A 21,291-nucleotide genomic window follows, 5' to 3' on the forward strand; every position below is an offset into this window, starting at 1 on the left:
CTGGGTACTTCATATTTTTAAGCACGAAAAGATGAAATATTTTCACTAAAGGTTAGATTTACCTTCTTCAAACAAAATGTTTATCACAAAGATTTTTTTTTTTTTAATTTCAAGCACTTTCCTAGAACTATTTTGGTAAATGTAAAACTATTGATAAATTCCAGATATCTGGTTGTCAAATTCAACATATTTTTAGCAAAGAAACAGTTTAATGACAAGTATAGTGTTATTTACTTGCCAGTTAAATTTTATTCTAAATTTTCTTAAATATAGTTTAATATACTATATATTGATGTTCTATCGAAGCTGTTTTTTGGCTCAATCCTTATAGATACAAAAACATCATATAAAAATTATTTTTAATATAAATTTTTTCTTTTTTAGGCAAACTACCTGAATAATGCACCCATTTGTGATACTTAATTATAGGATGGTCTTACAATGAATGAATCCCCCTTATCCTGAATTACTTAAATATTTATGAAATTAATGTGTATTGTGCTTGTGTTTAATCACTAAAACAACTACATATTGCAGAGTAGTAAAATTTGACCAGCCCTAAGAGTTTGCTCTGTTTTGATGTAATCTTGTATTCTTTTGTTCACCCCAAGGTTTTACCCTAAAAAGCAGCTTCTGAATTCTAAAAACTTGGTTCAATTAAAAGTTTTCACTCAGCTACAATCTCGTAACAGACTAAATGAATAATGATACTTTATTTCCTTAAGCTTCCTGTGTTTCAGTGTTCAGCCTTAAAGACTAATAAAACATAAATTAAACTTCTTATGTTCATCTAAGATTTTGTCAGAGCATAAATACTAGAAATAATTTTTCTGAAAGACCTAGAACCTCCAAGTTCCTTAATAAATAGATTGTTCTAGTTGTCAAGAGTCAGTGATTGTGTTTTTGATATTAAGTATTTTGGATTATTTCATGCTAAATCGACATTTCATTGCATATAGATATGTTCAAAGAATATTCAAAGGCTATTTCTGGTATATACAAAATTGTTCAAGATACATTTATATATGTGTTACTTTATAATTTCGTTTTTAAGGAAATCATTTGTCCTTTGTAGGTTCTTCGTGCTGGAACAGGTCAGCGCCCTCTTACTCCCAATCAGGGCCAGCAAGGGCAACAAGCAGAGTCACTTGCAGCAACAAATCCAACTTTGGCTTTTGGTCAGGGTCTTGCTACTGGCATGCCAGGTATATAGTTGGTTAATTGTAGAAATCTGAATAGATATTATTTTGTAATTGATTTTTAGAGAGAGAGAAAAATATCTGTTGGCTGCTTCCCCTATATCCCCCAGCAGAGATCGAGCCTGCAACTGGCTATTTGAATAGATTTAGAATATTAAATGTAGACTGTCACACGGAAGAGTGAAAAATCTTGCCTACCTTGCAATAAATTATTTACAATTCAAATGCCAAGAGTTGAAATTAATACTATTTATGAGACTTAATGACAGGGATGGAAAATATGTATTAGAATTCTCAACATAGCTTCCCCCCACCCCACCCCCCCCCCTTTCTCTCACACACACACACACACACACACTTGATTATAGAGAAAGAGGGGATGCGGGGGGTGGGGGTGGGGGGAGAGAAACAATGATTTGTTGTTCACTTATTTATACATACATTGATTGATTCTTGTATGTGCCCTGACCAGGGATTGAACCCAGAACCTTGGTGTATTGAGATGACTCTCTATCCACCTGAGCTTTGCAGCCAGGGCCATTTTTTCTCTGTGGCATAAACTGTAGCATCTTTCCAGCTGAAAGTAGCCCAGAATTCTCATGGCAGTCCTTCAAGAAATAAAACCAGTTGGTTAGGAAACACCTGTTCACTCATGGTCTTCATTTTTGCAAAATAAATGTGTTTTGTAAAAGAAATTGGCAATATGCCTGGTTTATAATTATAACTAAATAATTATAAATGAAATGTTACGGCTTTTTTAACTAATCCATTCCTAAAACTTTGAGTTGTTTAATTTCTTCATTGGAGATTGTAGCCTTTGAAGTAGAGTCAGATGGTCAGCTTCAGAGAGCTGACAGCTTTGGCCATATTTCCAGAAATTTCATCAAGAACTTGATTCATAGTATCTTGGCTTTCTTCTTCATTATCAGAGCCATCAAAGATGTCCTCAGGTGTGTCATCAATCATTTCTTCAGTCATTTTCATATTTTCCTACTGGAAATTCTGCATTTTTTGTAATGTCTTTTGTGGATTCATCTTCTTGTCAACTGCCTACGTTGTCTTTGCTATAGCAGACATTGCGCAGCCATCTTCATCTGGAAATTTGTCACTTGTGTGTGGATGTAGAAATGACTTTTGTACTTAAGGCAAAAGTTTCTGTTTGCTGTTTCCATAGTTGTGCAGGCTCTTTGGCTAAAACTGAAAGCTTCTTTATTACCAATTTTGGCCATTTTCTTAATTTCTGATTTTACCTGTTTTTCTTGTCTCTCTAATGCTGCTTCATCTCTGTTTATAGCCCTCTCGTAACTCTCAATTCTGTTCTTTATTACACCATCCAGGGTTTCTACTTAAAGAGGGCTGCCATGGTCAGAGTCTGTGCCAAGTCTGGCACATGACTGGGAAAGGACAGGCCCTTGGAGAGTTCAGGGTGGTGAAGCCCATGGATAAGAGAAGAGGGCAGGGACTCTAGGTAGGACCCACAGAGGGTGGTATCCGTGAAGCATACCGCTGCAGAGTCACCCAGATTGGCCGCATTTAAAAAGCCTGACAGCGTGGAGTATTATTAAAATCATGGAGTAGTGGGAACTCTAATACCAAGGTGGTAACAGTATAAAATTGCACAACCACTTTGGAAGTGGCTTGGCATTATTTACCAAAGTTGAAAATAATGTGCATACTCTATGACTCAGGGTGTCAACTACTATATGTTAGAGAAATATGTACACATACACTTCAGGATACATGTACAGAAATGTTTATGGCAGCACTGTTGATAGTAGCCCCAGACTGTTGCCAGTAAATGATGACTGAATAAATGCATTTTGGTGCCCATCCAGTGAGGGGCTATATAATAATGGAAGTGGAAACTGGGAAGATCTGTATACAACCACTTGGATGAATTATATATAAAAACTTTTAAATAATCTAAGCCAAGTGATTGTTATAAATAATAAGACAATGTGTAACTTTTTTTTTTTTTTTTTAATATATTTTATTGATTTTTTACAGAGAGGAAGGGAGAGAGATAGAGAGTTAGAAACATCGATGAGCGAGAAACATCAATCAGCTGCCTCCTGCACATCTCCCACTGGGATGTGCCCGCAACCCAGGTACATGCCCCTGACCGGAATCGAACCCGGGACCCTTCAGTCCGCAGGCTGACGCTCTATCCACTGAGCCAAACCGGTTTCGGCAATGTGTAACTCTTTTAAGGGAAAGAGAAAACTGTGGTTAAGCTAAGGACATAGGAGAGATGGGTTCCTGGGCAGTTTCTATTGACTAGGATAGTGGTTATACTTTTTTGTGTTACAATCATTAACACTAAACTTTTTTGACTTTTTGTGTTTTATTTCACAATAACAAATTATCATGTTCTGCTAGTTAAGTACATTTCTGGTTAAGAAAAAAGTTACTCTCAACACCCCCTTTTTTACAGCAAAATTCCTCAAAAGCATTGTCTGTACTTGTTTGTGGGTCTTCGGTTTCGTTCTTTACTGAACTTGCCAGTTTGGCTTTTGTCCTTTACCAGGTGACTTCCAGGTTGCTAACTCCATTGCTCAGTTCTCAACTTGTGGCTTTTAGCACCATTTGACATTATTGATCACTCAATCTTCATTGATTATTTTTTTTTTTTAATTTGGCCTTCAAGAAACCACATTGTTTAAATTTTTTTTCTTCCGTACTGGTTATTCCTTCTGAGGCTCTTTCCTGATTCCTCCTCTCTCCAACCTCTTAATGTGAAGTGCCCTCAATCCATAGACCCCTTTTTTATTTTCTTGGTGATTTCATCTTGTCTTATAGCTTTAAATATTATCTTTATGTTGACAACACCTAGATTTTTTACTTTCTAAACTTAAGAGTTGTATATCCTATTGGACCTCTCCTGTTGGATATCTAATAATCTCAAATTTATCATTTCATGAGGAGTTCATTCGTGAGGAAAGTTCTTGGAAGCTCTGCGTTCCTCCTAGATTTTGCCCTTTGCATCTCTTCTTTTGACTAGTCCTCCTAATTTATATTTATTACAATAAAACTGTAATTGTAAAACAGTCAAAATTACTGTATTTAATTAAAAACAACCTTTACACATGAAAGTGGTTGTCTTAGTGTTTAAACTTAGTATTGGAGGTTGGCAGTACCTTTTTTCAAGTGGTTGTCACTATTGAGCTTGAGTCCCTGTTACTGTATAAGGCAGACTTTCTCTTGAATTCTGGGAGTAAACTAAGCCCTATTGACTTAAAGTATCCACTATTTGTAGTTAACTTCTCTCCTGTGCATCTACAGTGATACTTGTTAATGTATCATCCTTGGGAGAATTGGCAAAATAGTTATTTTCTGTTCTGTGGTTCAGATGAGGAATCCCTACTGAGAAAGACTGCTAAGAGGTAAACTTCACTCTCCTATAGTTGGAATAATGCAAATTGTCACCTGCCTTGTGTTCAGGGCTATGAAAAAAACTAATGCCTGCATGATTTTTATTCAAATTTTAGCTTGAGAACCTTTACAAATAGATTGTTACCTTATGATTTTAAGGTATCTGTTTATATCATGATTTAAGTTTTTAAAGAGATGCTTACAAATGAAAATCTAAGGGAATGCTGTTACTGAGGCACTTGGTTTAGAACTTAACTAATGTGTAATAAACATTTCTATATCTTGTTATAACTCATTTTCTTAGTCTTTTTATCCATCCTCTTCTCAGAAATGACTAAATAGGAATATTTTTTTTTATCAGCACTTGATAATTTTTATATAAAGGAAAATACCTTATTTTGTGATCCACAAGTGAAAGACATCTTTGTTAACCAGTTAACTGCCACGATATTTTGAATTTAATTTAAAAAGGCCCGCCGCTTGCGTCTATAGACGGTTATGGCGTACAAATGGTTAAAACTTAACCTATGCTTTACTACATTTTCACACGTTTAGCCATACCTTCTCAAATATGTTTTTCATATAGTAACTACGGGTTTTATATAAATAAGTATATAATAGCTATGTTTTTTGCTTGATAAAAACATTCAGGGGGAAATAAATATGCATGTTTTCTACAATACATGTTTTCATCAAACATTTATCTTAATATTGTTTAGGCTATCAAGTACTAGCTCCAACTGCCTATTATGATCAGACTGGTGCCTTAGTGGTTGGCCCTGGAGCAAGAACTGGCCTTGGAGCTCCAGTTAGATTAATGGCTCCAACACCTGTTTTAATTAGTTCAGCAGCAGCACAAGCTGGTAAGTGTAACTGGCGTTTTCAGGGATAATTTTTTTTTCTGATGTTGTTTGAGATATTTTAAAAAACAGAAACATTTTTTCTGAGTAGTTTTAAGAAGTATCTGCAATTTACTTTGCAGCAGCGGCAGCAGCAGCGGCAGCTGGAGGAACTGCAAATAGTCTTACAGGCAGCACAAATGGTCTATTTCGGCCAATTGGCACTCAGCCACCACAGCAGCAGCAGCAGCAACAGCAGCCAAGCACTAATCTACAGTCTAATTCATTTTACGGGAGCACATCTTTGACTAATAGCTCCCAGAGCAGTTCTTTATTTTCTCACGGACCTGGCCAACCTGGAAGTACATCTCTTGGCTTTGGAAGCAGTAGTTCTTTGGGTGCTGCTATAGGCTCTGCTCTCAGTGGATTTGGTTCATCAGGTAAGTTCCCTTTAAGATGATATCCAGTATATGTATGTTTTTAATGTTAAAATAAGCAATAATAAATAGCTTGTAGTGTAGAAAGGACAGGATTAAAATACTGGTTTATTGGTTTCTGTAGAAGCAAACTACTTCCTGCAAATCTGTAAATAGCTATGAATGTTTTAACTCATTTCAAGCAGTCCATCCTTTTCTCAAATACAACACATTTTCCCCTGGCTTTAAGAATTGTAATTTTTGTTTTAGTAGGTTTGTTTGGAGCAGTATTTTATGCTAGTTACTAGCTCTTCCTTATTCTGTACATAATGCTTGTGGAAGTAAATACTTTTGCCATCTTAAATTTCTGGTGTTTTTGTGTACTTATTAGATTATTTATTATTAAATGCTACTGATTCTTATGATTTTCTTTATTTCATATAATATATAAAAATAAAATATAATGAAATGTTCTAAACAGTCCCTAAGAAACTACCAGTGTGCTTACTTTATTTTAGATTAAATAATTAGCCTTTTTATCACTAAAAGTTTGTTTGAAAGGGTGTTTTTCCCAGGGCCTAATTTTATATATAATACTTGAGAGATTCAAATGTTAAATAACTTCACAAAATAAATAACTTATCCATACAAACTGATTTTGTAATTGAGTGAAATGAGAAGAGGCCCACTGTTGACAACACCTTGTATTAATCATTCTCTGACATTTCCAGTGTATTCAGGAAGCATTAGGGGGAAAGCTGCTTACCCTTATTTCTCTCACCTCTTAGAATCATTAAAACTGCTTCTCGTCTATTTTCCCACCCATTAAGTTATATCCTTTTCTGGTGTGAAAAATGGCAAAACTAACGTGTCAGCCATTATTAATATGCTTTCCAGGTTTAATATTTATAGGAGGAATGGTCTTGAATAGCAGCTATAAACTTTTAGATGCAAAATGCTTTTTTTGTTACAATGTAATACAATAGGGACTTAACCCTTGCCTAACAAAATTGCCTAAAGAATGGGCACGATAACTTCTGAGGGAAAACCTAGTGAACATGGAGACCGTTCAATCTTTTAATTTAATTTTTCTACTCTTTTTTTTATAATCCCTTTTGGAGTTTAGTATTCTTATCTCCAGCCCAAGGACTCCGTTCGGACTAATTTTTTGCTTCTAACACAGTTGACAAGCATTTTCCCCAAGTAATCCTAAATGCCAAAGAAAATCAAAGAGAATATAACTTTTAAAAAACACAAAATTTGTTGAAATAACTAGTTCATAAACTATAAATTATAAACCCTAAGTAACCCAAGGAAAATAGAGAAGAGCTTTGATAAACCTCGTGTACCCTTTTCTAATAAAATATGTCACTGGTGGTCTGGTATAGATTTGTAGGGCCCCTTATGTAATTCTTCCAAATTCCCATTTGTCTCTTAGTTTTGAAGAGCCTTCCCCTGCATTCAGAAATGGTTGGCTTGAACATTTTGTTTCCCACAAATGACCCCTACAGATGCCTCTTTCCCCAAAACTTAACCTTCTTCATGCCTCTATGAGCATTGCTTACTCAATTCTGATTTTCAGTCTGGGGTACCTCTGTTTCATCTTGCTTCAGAGGGTATTAACAATTGCCACCCCAAATACTAGTAAATAGTCTTATACCATCTCCCTCTTCTTGGACATTTTGTGAGAATTCATTCAAGTGCTACGATATGTTTGCTTACAAATCTATCATTGCTGTTTCACATTATGGCAGTTCCATGCCTATACGAAATTTAAAATATATTGTGGTATGTGCACATTTTTGCACACAATAACATACATAGTCATTCTCTTATATGATGAAATTATTAATGCTTAACAGTGTTAAGTACTCTAATGTATAAAACAGTTGGCCAAGAAGCTTAACCATTGTAACATAGTGATTAAATCATCCTTTTGATACCCATTATTTAGAAAGTGCTGTTACAATTGAAAGTTTGCAATTGAACATTTTATATACACAGTTAATTAATGATTAGTGACTCCATTTTCTAGCTTCTTAGATATTTTAGATAGACTTTGTTTTATATTTCATATTACACTTGCAGATAATTTAAGCATATAGTAAAAAGGAGCTAGTTTGTATATGTTTAAAGTTATTTCTGAATTACTTTTAAATGTTTGGTTTGGCTTTTCCTTTTTGGAGGAAAATATTGCATGTGTCAAAATTACGGTTCATTTAATTATTTGCCAGGAGAAAGATAGTGCTACTGTTTTCATTAGAGAGCTATTGTCTTTGTCAGTTAGTTAAATTGTTACTGAAATAAATAGGACTTTAAAATGTAGCCATGTCTTACAAAAATCACTTTGACAGTGTCCTTTTAAATTAGCATAGTTACTGTAGCAAACACTGACAGTTTTGACAAAACCAACTCAAAAGAGCTATTTACTACATTAGCGTTTACATTTGTTTGTGATTTTTTTTGCTATTAAAATGCATATAGTTACCTGATACTTCCCTGTTATGATATCTTAAGATGTAAAATTTTCAATAAAACACATCAACATCAGTCTTTCAGAAACTGAACTGGCAGGTATAAAAGGTTGAATGAATATTGTTATAATATTTTGCCTAATATAGCCGTGGGAGCCTGGTTTTTTTCTTTATAGAATTTTGAATTTGACAAGAACCAACGTAATTAAAGTTTCTTTATGTCTGAATTATAAGCTTACCTTGGTGTACCCATCATGTACTCTGCTTAATTTTTCTCTTTAAACTATACCCTTATGACCTATATATAATTGACTTGAGGTTAAAAAACCAAGTCCAAATATAAACTTTAACATTCTCTTGAAGCAAATTACCATATTGGTCTGAATATAGAGCATGTTCTTAAAAAACTTGACAGGTTAAGAAAAGTAATGTGAAATTTCCTTAGATGAAAAAGGCATTTGGTTTAAAAGGACAGTGCTTAGAAATAAGTGGAAGTATACTTGAAAATATTTATACCAAGTGAGACAAGAATTGAACAGCCACTTCAAACACGTAAAGAATTTGATTATCCAGATAAATGTTAAATGTCAAATCTTGCTTTCTGTTCATTGCATGCACAGCTATATGATGATGTGATACTATTTTATGATTTTTGTGGAGCACAAAAGGAAAAATTAAGTAGAGGTTAATAGTTGAATTTGGAATTAAGTAAAAAGAATTCAGTATGTAGGACAATAAAAGATGTAATATAAAATAATTATATATTATCTAAGAAAAAATAGGCTGATCAGTCTTCACTTGAGTAAGGGGCTAAGAGGGCCAGTAATAAAAACTTAGGAATGGAAGCTCCTGAGGGGTAAGTGAAAGCATGTTTTTGGTGTGATAACAGTGATGACAACAATTTTTTAAAAGTTTAGTTTTTTCATATATATTTTGTAATTTAGTTGTTGAAGGATAAGGAGAATGTATAGTGGGGAATAAGCTGCCATCTATATTTCACAGCTGAATAATATTCGGGCCAGTATGGACTTAAAGTACTATGGTTTGAACACAAGGTAGAAGCCAAATTAAATGTGAATGATGAGGGAAATACGTTAATATTCTGTTTATTAGTGTAGTCTTTTCTTGGCATTGAGTTGAAGTTTGGGAACTGGCTCCAGAGATTAGGACACTAGCAAAATTTAACTTTATTGGAATTGACTCTCTAGCATATCATAAAGCAGACTACTTACAATTCCAGGGTTTATAAATCATACCAGGGTATTAAAGCACAGTAATCATATGTGTCAGTGATAAATATGTGTGAAATAATGAACATATGACTGCTATGTTAAATATTTGGTTACTTTATTGGGGTGCATTTATACCCTTTTATGATTAAGAAGTTAGTGTATATATAGTTATCACAGTAATTATCTTCTCCATAATGTTTCTAAAAATAATTATTGTGATCACTCCTGTTATTTCCCAGCAAGAGTTGGGGATAGGTTTTATTCAGTTAACACTGTATGTAATTAGGGTTTTTTTTATTTCTTCTTCAGTTGGCAGTTCTGCAAGTAGTAGTGCCACAAGGAGAGAGTCTCTATCTACTAGCTCTGACTTGTACAAAAGATCTAGTAGCAGCCTAGCACCCATAGGGCAACCATTTTACAATAGTCTGGGATTTTCCTCCTCTCCAAGTCCAATAGGCATGCCTCTGCCAAGCCAAACTCCAGGACATTCACTTACGCCACCGCCATCACTTTCATCACATGGATCCTCATCCAGTTTGCATTTAGGTAAAAAAAAACAACCAAAACCCTTTTTATTTGTATGTATACATGTGTGTTTGTGTGTGTGTGTTTATAATATATGTGAAATATTTAATGTTGGATAAAACATGCCAAATTGCTTTTGCTTTTAGATATTAGCCTTTTGAAAAAATTCTTTTATCATGAAAATTTAAAGTGAGGGTCTAATGTACAGTAAGGTAAAGACCCCTATTGTATCTTGTTTCTTTTATGAAATACAGTGGTGTGTTTTTTTCTTGTCTGTGCTTTTGATTTGTATGTGTTTTAGATCATCTGAAAAGTCAACTATTTGTACATGATAGTGAAAGAGAATTTTCACTATTGTTTTTGTACACCAGAAAAAAAGCAATTAGTCACATAGTTATTTAACTTTAAATTATGTAGTTGAGTACAATGGTTTTTGCTTTGGCCTTTGAATGCTTGGCCATTTACCCAAAGGGTATATGAATTTGTGAGGTAAAGAAACCTAAGGGTTTGGTCCATATATTTCTCTTTTAAATATGTTTAAGGAAAAAAAATGGTTTAGGCGTATTGTATCCTTGAAGTTGGAGCATTTAGAACTTTGTTTATATCTGTGTATTAAAATTGTCCCCACCCTAAGATTATTGAATTAGTGGTTACCTTTTTCCCTTTCTGGGAAGTATTTGTCCAAGTAGTTAACAGTATATTTAGAAGGGTTTTTGGATATCTGAGGCTTGATATGAATCCCTGTCTCCTCTAAAAAGTATTTCATTAAAATTAGAGTTTGGATTTTTGTAATCCTAATTACCTCAACTGAAAGTGAGAGGTTCTATTGCTGATTTTTATGTACTTGGAAAGATTTAAATCTGCTTCCAATTTAAAAAGTAATGTCCTTATAAGCAGACATGTTTGACCTCTCCCCCTCATCATAGGAGTATAGATATTTTTTTTCTTAAAGCTCAGTAATACAGTAAGTGTCCATGTAACAAAAATATCTTTTATAGTAATCATCATTTAGAATTATGTCATTGAAAAATCCTTTTAAAATAAAAAAAAAAAATGTTTTTATTGATTTTAGAAAGAGGGGAAGGGAGAGGGATAGAGATAGAAATATTCATTAGAGAGAAACATCGATCAGCTGCCTCCTGCACACACCCTACCAGGGATTGAGCCCACAACCTGGGCGTTTGCCCTGACAAGCAGTCAGACCAGTGACCTCTTAATTCATGGGTCAACGCCCAACTACTGAGCCACCCTGGTCGGGCCAGATTTCGTTTTAAAGATGGGTCCTCTACCCCAAATTCTGGACCTTTGCTCTATGGGGGATATTGAATATATGTACACAAATAATGAATTTATTCAGGTGGGCTCCTATGATCTGTTTTGCAGCACTATTTGTGTAAATGTATCAGTTTTTATTTTAACACCTTCATTTATTATTTCTCGGTCACAGGAGCTGCTCAGTTCCTGATTTCTATTATTTCTGTTCAGACCTACTTCCTCCACCTTTCTGTAAAACATGCCTTTGAAACTTTGTAATGGACACACAAATTTGGAACATAACTAAGACTAGATCTTTCATAGTAGTTTTATGTTTTATTTGTTAAAATTATATGTCATGTCTTGTCATTTTTTTCATAGGTAAGTTTCAGGTCAGATTCCTGTCAACTGTTACTGCTTATGTTGTGCTTTAAAGCCTGTATAAATAGCATTAATTATTCTACACTGGTTGCTTAGAAATTGGATTATAAATTACTTTTCAGATGTCTCTATGATTAAGTAGCAATCTAGGTGTGTTTATTTTAGAATGTAAAAATCTAGCTATATAGATGCTTAAGGAAGGAATTCTAGTCAATTAAGAGAAATCATAACTTGGGCCAGCAGTTCTACATTATCCTGATACTTTGTACCCTTAATTAAATTCCTTCACCTTGAAATCTGATACTTTAATATACCTCTGATTGGAATTATCTGTAGATTACTTTCTTGTTTACTCTCTAGTTTCCTCTGGCTTTAATTGTATGTAGTATGACAGACAATATTGTTAACAAGGAATAGACTCTGCTGGATTGAAAGTAATTTCATAAATTTGCTCTTGGTTTAGTGTTCATGGAAATGGTTGATCGTTTGCTTTCCTGTGATTCAGTCACAATGCAAGACTTACATGCTCTCTGGTCTAAAAACTATTTTAAATTGTATGTCCTTTAAGTGGATTTCTTTATAAATCAAGTTATCAGGGCTGTGATTATTTATAAAATTCCTGTGGAAATGAATTTGCATATTCATTTTAAAAATAATTTTACTGAGCTCACACATTAGGAGTATAGTATCATGAGATAAAGTTCTCAGTTTCATTAGAATTGGTTGGAATTAGTTCCAAATTATTGAGATTTTAAGACACACAATCATTATACTTAATGATAGACCTTGATAGCTACATTTTTAAAGTATTGGATAAAACATGTTAACTTTTTTTTTTTTTTCTTACCAGCTCTCTCTTTGCTTGTGCTAGTCACTTTCACAAAAAAAGCCTAATGACAGCATTTAGTGCTTCTGGCTTCCCAAGAAAGATGTTTCATTTTAATATATATTTTTATTTATTTCAGAGAAGAAGGGAGGGGGAGAGACAGAAACATCAATGATGAGAGATAATCACTGATTGGCTGCCTCCTGAAAGCCCCCAATGGGGATCGAGCACACAACCAGGGCATGTGCCCCAACTGGGAATCGAACTCCAACCTCCTGGTTCATAGGTCAACGCTCAACCACTGAACCATGCCAGCCAGGCTCCTCCATTTTCTTGTATGAAATTTCAAAGAGCAACTCTTTTTAAAAAAAACAAAAAACAATTATAACCACAATGTCATTATCATACCTTTTAAAATTAGTAATTTTTCATTACTTTTAATTCCTTAAATGTCATTACTTAAATGTCTTTTTCCAATTGTATTGTTTGAATCGGGATCCAAATAAGGTCCATACATTAAATTTGTTTGATATGTCTTTTTATAGGAACCATTTCCCCTTCATCTTTTTTCTTTTTCTTTCCATGTATTTGTTGAAGAAACTTTGTTCCTGTTGCCTTTCCCATATTCTTGACTTTGCGTATAGCAATAAGCAATGATAGTATTTAACATGTTCCTCTATATTAACATTATTTCTCTGTATTTCCTGTAAAATGGAATTAAGCCTAGGGGTTTGATCTAATTATTGGTTTGTTGGCTTATCATCTTGGCCAGGATATGGTTCTATACTTCTATCAGGAGACACATGTCTGGTGTCTTTATTGTGAGGTTGTCCATTTGATCATTACCTAACTATTTCTGCAGCAGTTGTAAAATGGTGATACTCTTACTTCTCTGGTTACTTCTGCATTTATTAGCTGGAACTTTTCCAGAAGAAGAACTTTTCCTTATCAATTGTGAGGTTACCGTGAAATATATAGTTCATATATGAGTTAGGATAATGCTTGATTTTTTCCCCCTTGATTTTCTAACTTTGAGAATGAGTTGATGTCCTAGCAACATCTAAAGGTGACTGTTTTTTCAGTCATCATTGTATCTGTAAATTGATGGATTTTTATACTAGTTGATATGTTTCTGTCCATTGCAGTCTGAGACATCAATTTTATGCCCTTTTTTTAATCCCAAAATTTTACCATTTGGGGCCATTTTGAAGCTCCTTCAGATTGGCTCTCCTGTTGACTTCAACTCTACAAACAGCATTTAAATTACTGGTGGATCAGAGAAACATGTGAAAAGAACAAGGAAAGAGAACTTTAATGATTTTTATTTTATTTTTATTTTTTTTATTGATTTTCTACAGAGAGGAAGGGAGAGGGATAGAAAGTTAGAAACATCAATGAGAGAGAAACACCGATCAGCCGCCTCCTGCACACTCCCCACTCCCCACTGGGGATGTGCCTGCAACCAAGGTACATGCCCTTGACCGTAATCGAACCCGGGACCCTTGAGTCCGCAGGCCTACACACTATCCACTGAGCCAAACCAGTTCTGGCATGATTTTTATTTTAAAATGCAAAGAGTAGTCAGTGTCAAATTTTGGGCATCAGGTTTAGAGTTGAATAATACTTGAATTAATTTCTCATGTATTTATCTGTAGTGATAAGGAAAAGTCTTCTACCTGCAGTTGTTACTTTTAATCATTCTCTCTGATAGAAGTCAGCATCTTATTTCAAGATACTTCACTATTTGTAATAGAACATTAAAGATTTCCACTATTTTATTCTTCTACCTGGAGCTAGCTGACTAGTTTGTTCCTTCCTTGTTTCCTCTCTTTTCTTCTTTCAGTAAACTTTTAAAATGTTAGAAATGTTAGTGGTTTCTTGTTTACTCCAATCTTTATGCTCATAGTAACTAGGTTGATACAGAACTTCTTGGGTAAAAGCTGTATTCTGTATATGTATTTAATTTAGAGCATGACAAACTAATGGATATTTTCCCTTGTGCCTTTTCATTTTTGAACTGGCTTGTGGGGGGCGTTTTGTAAGAAAAGTACACTAAAACGTGTAACCCAAGCTTTGTATTTAGTGAAATTCATTATTTAAAGGTGGCTATTGGTTCTGAAGATTCATTAACATCATGTAGTTAGTAATCACATAGTACTTTAGCTTTCTAGGGATTAGAAAATTTTATAACCTATCTTCTCAATCACAGCAAAATTTTTATTAAGTGTGTGAGCAGGATAATAGTAACTTTTAAGATCATTTTCCTATTAGTAGTAGTTACATGTGTTAAAACTGCTGACCTTTGGCACATATAGTCAACTTCTCTAGAATGAAATGTCTAAGAATTAAAACAAGTATGTTCAAATTGGTTGCAAAGCTGTGTGCAGTTTTTCTGAGTTTCATATATGCAGAAAACTGATTTTTTTAAAGTTTTCATTAGAAGTACTATTATCATTAAGTAGTAAGTTCTCTATAACTGAATAGCATTTGGTAGTTTTCTAAAGTTCCTTCATGCTCATTATTTCATTTCATCCTAATTCTTAACATAGACTGGCCGAGTGATATGCCCAGTAAAGATGATAAAATTATAGGTCACATGAGCCCAAGAGACAGTAAATGACAGAACTGAGGCTAGAACACAATTCTGATTCCTGTTACTATCCTTGCTTTTTCTGTTAGCCTATAATTAACTGAACAACTTTGCAAAGTGTATAAATAACAATATTCTAATCAGCCTCTCAGACTGTTTATCTCAAAGTGGCATGGTTATGTTTTTAAGTTGTGTATAAGATTACTAGACTTCTAGATACCTTTCTCACTTTAGTTACTCTTGAGATTTATAGTAAAGTTCTTATCTAGACATTTAAAGTCCAAACATATTACCTACTTTATGAAGTAAGAATGTTTAATCAGGCAGGTGACTCAGGGATAGGCCACAGAAAAGCATATTCAGCCTCAACAGAATATTACTTACAGGTTTCCGTGGTGGTATAAATGTAAGCACTGCTTCAACCTTTTTGTGTGTCTAAAAGTCATTTATTTGTTGATGAGTATGAAACCTGTTGAGTAGAAATTCTGAAAGTATTATATGGAGAAATTATTTTGTTTCACTTCTGTACACAAAGTTACTGATCTTAGTTCTACTTTGGGTTCACAGTGATTAATTTTACTCATTATCCTTTAATACATTAAATGTGATTTTTGTGCTTCAGTGCCAGAATTTTTCACCAGTTAATTCAGTTAGGATAATCACAGGGTTAGGACTAGAAAATACTTGATCAGATTCAGTGGTTCAGCATCAGAATCACTTGGAGTGCTTGTTTAAAATACCTAGTATGGTTACCAAGGTGTGACAACAGTTTTTGCCTGTCACAAAGGTTGTGGGGATTCTATTGACATTAAAGATTCTATTAACATTTAGCAGCCAGGTGCTAAACTTTTCATAACAAAAAAAGGATTATCCCACTGAAATTTCCAGTAGCGTCCACATGGAGAGACACACTTTGGAAAGGAATAATTCATAATTTACAGACGACTTTACACTTCCCTTTTAACTCATAATTAACTCATAATCTTTGCATGTTCATATGAGCCTTTGATTGTGTCCCCCATCATTTCCCTAATGCATTTTTTTTTTTCTTCGTAACTACTTGCCTTCTATTGACCTGAACTCTGCTTGTCATTGCAGACATAATAGTAAAAAGGAAAAACCCTCGGTATAATTATTAGTAGCAACCTACTCTTAGTACCAAAATCTGTATTAGTTCCCTAGGGCTGCTGTGGCAAATTACTGCAGTCAAGTGGCTTAAAACAAAAGACAAACTTTCAGGGGAACACAGTTCAGCACAGTATAGCATTTTATGCAGTTTACTCTCTAAGTGTCCAACAAAGAGTGTTCAATAAATGGTAGCTGCCTTTTAAATAACAGTTATTGTGTATAAGAGGAAAACACTATCATATTAATAGGCAGATATTTAGGTTGTCTTTTTTCTACTTTTTTCAGCTACTATACCATTGATTCTTTGCCTACTCCAAGTAACTAGTCATCTTCCATTATCATCTTAACATTTCTTGACCTTTCCAGAAGTTTGCCTTCTGAAACGGACTCTGCCTAGTAGCCTGTATGTAGTTGTAGTCTTCAGAACCCAGAATTTACTTGGATTATGATTTTTTAATTTAAGTAGTTGACAACCTGCTATAAAATGAAATTATTTATCTGCATAATACAGATCAATAAATTACCTTGATTTTAGTTCTTTATCTGCCAAACTCTTCTATCAGAATAACCTTCAGATACATTGTTTTCTTTAATAAATATTATCCACTGAGGGTAATCCAGTAGGTCTTAAATAAGATTGATGAAACTGTATTTTTAAAAGAACACACAGGTCTGATAGGTTGAGGAGCTATCATTCCATATCCTAAGGAGGTGGGAAAGGAAGGAAAAGTAAAAAGACTGTTTAAGTGGTTTTAGTTGTTGCATTGTTTTTCTTCCCTGTGATTTTCCCAGTATTAAAATCTTTTTGAATTCTGATATTTACTAGTGAAAGATTCTAAAACAATAGACTTTTCAAAGGAATTAAATGAAAACGTATAAAATTATATAATTTGTACTATAATAATTACAAGGTTGTTAACCTTCCTTCCGTTTCATGAATGAACTTGAAAGATAACTATGTAAATAGCATAAGGAGCAGCACACTTGTGTGATAAGCTCTGGTCTAAGAGTCCTGGCTGACTAGCTGTAAGTCACATCATTTGAACCATAGTGACTTCATCTGTGAAATTATAATATAGATCTTCATGTCCTCTACACTCTTATTTAGATAGTGATTAAGAAGTGGTAAATGATAGGGGGATGTCAGTGATGAATTAAATGGACTATTTTGTCTTTACACTGTCAGTAGCAGTGATTTGAATATAGATGACCTGTTTGATTGTTTTTAACAAATTTTGGAATAATTTCAGGCTTATGAGAAAGTTGTAACAATTAATACAAAATAATTCCAGCATATTCTTCATCTAGATCAGGGGTGGGCAAACTTTTTGACTCGAGGGCCACAATGGGTTCTTAAACTGGACCGGAGGGCCGGAACAAAAGCATGGATGGAGTGTTTATGTGAACTAATATAAATTCAAAGTAAACATCATTACATAAAAGGGTACGGTCTTTTTTAGTTTTATTCATTTCAAACGGGCCATAGTTTGCCCACGGCTGATCTAGATACTCTAAATGTTATTTTCCCACATTTACTTTATCTTTTTTTTTAAATATTTTTATTGATTTCAGAGAGGAAGAGGGGCGGGGAGGGAGGGAGGGAGAGAAACATCAATGATGTTATAAATTGGGTTTTAAATAGTTCTTACTGATTTCCGAGAGAGAGAGAAACATTGATCGGTTGCCTCCCGCGCACAGCCTGACCAGGGATCAAACCCACAGCCTGGTTATGTACCTTGACCGGGAATCGATCCCGTGACTTTTCAGTGCATGAGAACGCTCAACCAACTGAGCCACAGTGGCCAGGGCTATAAATTAGGTTTTAAATGCTTCTTAATTTGTAAGAGAAAAGAAGGTATCCTGCCCTGAGTGAAATTTTTTTTTAGTTTTATACGTGAAAATACTAATTAGTCTTCTAGAAGTGAAATTTCAAGATTTAAAAAAAATTTTTTAAATATATTTTTATTGATTTCAGAGAGGAAGGGAGAGAGAAATCTCAATGATGAGAATCATCCATCAGCTGCCTCCTGCACGCCCCCTCCTGGGAATCAAGCCCACGACCCGGGCATATGCCCTCATCAGGAATCAAACTGTGATCTCCCTAGTTCATAGGTCGGCACTCAACCCCTGAGTCACACTGGCCAGGCGAAATTTCGAGATTTTTTAAACTCAAGGCAGTTTAACAGTATTAGACATTTTAAGTTGTCAGCATGAGGAGTTTGGTGTTAATTGCTGATAGAATGTAATTAAAGAATATCTAGACATGGGAGAAATTTCTGTTGCATGTTCCTAGGAGTACTTGGAAAATACCAAATAAAACTGACATGGTCATTTCTGGAGTAAGTATGTATATTGAACTGGTGTTGAAATTTTTTTTTAGTGTATTAAGGACAAGAGAAAAAAATTAGTCTTTATGTTTGAGGTAATAATAAGCAACAATATAGAGATAGTCATGGGGGGGGCAGTGAACAGGGCAGTACGAAATTTGTGTAAGAAATAGGTTTGGAGTAATGATGTGAAAACTAGACTAAAGAATATAGAGGATGCACTCTAGCAGGGTGCTATAGGTTTTAGTGTAATGTGACACCTTCAAAGAGGGCCTTGGAGTGGGAAAATAAAATTGTAAAAACAAATTGGAATGCTAATCATAGCACCCCTATCCTGCAGAAAGGTTAAGGAATTGTTAAGAATTGAATGGGCTAGTGGTCAGTTATTGTTGTGAACAGTTAGTGGAACTATATAAATAGAAATAATAATAGTGGACCAGAAGAGTTAATAGGAAATTGAGACAAGTATTAAGACACTAAATTCTTTCACTTTTTAGATATAACATGAAAATTTGATGTTAGTTTTGGTGTATAAAATGACTTAAGTTACACACTTTTAAAGAAAGAAATAGAACTGGCCCTTAGGCAGTTGATGTTACATAAAATACTCATGAATATTTATTGTATACTGAACAGACATGTGTTAGACACTAGGTTTCCAGCATGGGAGTGAATGCAATTTTATGGCACTTAACATTGGAGAGGGGGCTGAGGGTTCGAGTAAATATGGATGAAGGGAAATTCAATGAAGAAGAATAAAGCTGGGGACTGAAAGTAAAGCAGTTCACTCCAGGATTATAACATTTTTACTGCTCCTTGTCCTTTTAACTTTTTTGGCCTAGCGCCTCTGTATAACTTCGCACCGACAGTGTGTCCTTGGCATCATCTTTACCCTGTGGCCTGGTTGCATATACAGCACTGTTCTACATGTAGTTGGTATACAATAGCATAAAGCTGCTGTTGGATTTTTGTTAATCTGAACTACTAAATCTGCATTTAGCAATTTTCTATACATTTTCTTTTTTAAAAGGACACTGTCAAGTAGTTTTAAATGGTTATATGTATTAAGGACAATTTCCTGCTTATATTTATTTTTGTTTCTATTGACTGCCATTTATTGTTCTTGTTTAGAATGGTATGTAAGTTAAAGAGGATTTTTATTCGTTATCTTAAAGATCAGTATTAGAGCTCTAGGAATAATGTTATGTATTACTATAATTTCTTATCTATAAAATAGTATTTATGGAGAGTATTTTTAAACAATATTTTAAAATAGTGTGTCATTTGAATTTATTGTCTAATATTATTGTGGTTTTTTAACTTATAAAAACTTATCAATGTGTTAACTAAGAAATGATTTTTTTTACACAGAAGTATATACTTCTTAATGTGCTTTTAAATATATTCCAAAAATACAGATTAGCCTTCTGTGTTCCTTTAATACTCCAAATTTTAGTCAAACTTTTTCAGTGGCTTCAAACCTGTGTTGGCTAGTTATTTGCAACTTGCTTGTTAATGTAACTGAAAGTTTTATTGGTGGTTTCAGTATTCTGTTATTGATATTAGTATGTATGACATTAGTTGTTATAATGAAGTTTTAAACCATGCTTCCAAGAACAACTACAGGTTTTGTGTATGATATTAGATGTTATAATTATGCTGTAAACTAAACTGCCAAGAACAAATACAGTTTTTCCTCGTGTTTTCTAGTCTCTTTTTTCCCCCTTATCTCATAGCCACACACATTAAGTAAATGTGTGAGATTTTCCTCCCATTTTTATTTCTTTGTTAAAACATACAGGAATTAGTGGGGTGAAAAATTTCTCTACTGACTGAATTTTTAGTTTAAGTGACTTTTATTTGAGGAATGACTTTGTCAAAACTATTTGCTAACCACAACTGCTTTGTTGTAGGAGGACTGACAAATGGTAGTGGTCGCTATATCTCTGCAGCCCCCGGAGCAGAAGCAAAGTATCGAAGTGCTTCCAGCACTTCCAGTCTGTTCAGCTCCAGCAGCCAGCTCTTTCCTCCTCCGAGGCTTCGGTATAATAGGTCTGACATTATGCCTTCAGGCCGAAGTAGATTATTGGAAGATTTCAGAAATAACCGCTTCCCAAACCTTCAACTTAGAGACTTGATTGGACACATAGTTGAGTTTTCTCAAGACCAGCATGGTTCTAGGTAAGTGATTATGATTTTTGATACTTTCCACTACATTTAAAAATTTTTTTTAATCCTATTGGATGTATTTTTATTAGGGAGGGAGGGAGGGAGGGAGGGAGGGAGGAGAGAGAGAGAGAGAGAGAGAGAGAGAGAGAGATTGATTGATTGATTGATTGATTGAGAGTGGTTGCCCCTGCACACTCCCTGACTGGCAATCGAACCTCCAACCCTAGTATGTGGCATGCCTGGGAATTGAACCCACCACCTTCTGGTGTATGGATCGACACTCCAACCAACTGAGCCACACTGGCCAGAGTCACAGCATTTTTGTCTTGGAAATTGCTACCTTGTAAAAGCCTAAATTTTTCTTGACTAGAATCATTTGATCTGCATAAAAGTTGGAAGCTTTTAAAAAAATAAATACTTACTATGGATTATATTTTGTCTTTTATATTAGGATAAATAATAAAAATACAGGTTTACATTTTTTTTAATTTTCCAATTTTCTTTTATGAGAATTTTTAATACCTAAAATATAGTAGTGCCTTTTTATTGGATTGTTTTT

General features: G+C 34.2%; 1 protein-coding gene and 1 pseudogene across 13 annotated transcripts in view; one reads left to right on the plus strand and one right to left on the minus strand.

Moving 5' to 3' along the window:
• PUM2 (pumilio RNA binding family member 2) overlaps positions 1 to 21,291 on the plus strand; it is a 67,888-nt gene that overhangs the window by 34,723 nt on the left and 11,874 nt on the right. For 8 of the 13 annotated variants that reach the window (XM_036335249.1, XM_036335256.1, XM_036335253.1 and 5 more), the window contains 5 exons: positions 1,076 to 1,205; positions 5,291 to 5,434; positions 5,554 to 5,850; positions 9,842 to 10,078; positions 20,477 to 20,744. In XM_036335249.1, coding sequence (XP_036191142.1) covers positions 1,076 to 1,205; positions 5,291 to 5,434; positions 5,554 to 5,850; positions 9,842 to 10,078; positions 20,477 to 20,744 — 1,076 coding nt within the window. The remainder of the gene's footprint in view (positions 1 to 1,075; positions 1,206 to 5,290; positions 5,435 to 5,553; positions 5,851 to 9,841; positions 10,079 to 20,476; positions 20,745 to 21,291) is intronic. The other 5 variants (XM_036335257.1, XM_036335259.1, XM_036335251.1 and 2 more) reach the window with 2 other exon arrangements.
• Positions 1,961 to 2,873, minus strand: LOC118669378 (annotated as a pseudogene).

The sequence above is a fragment of the Myotis myotis genome, unplaced genomic scaffold, assembly GCF_014108235.1.
Source record: "Myotis myotis isolate mMyoMyo1 unplaced genomic scaffold, mMyoMyo1.p scaffold_m19_p_14, whole genome shotgun sequence".
NCBI classification, from domain to species: domain Eukaryota; kingdom Metazoa; phylum Chordata; class Mammalia; order Chiroptera; family Vespertilionidae; genus Myotis; species Myotis myotis.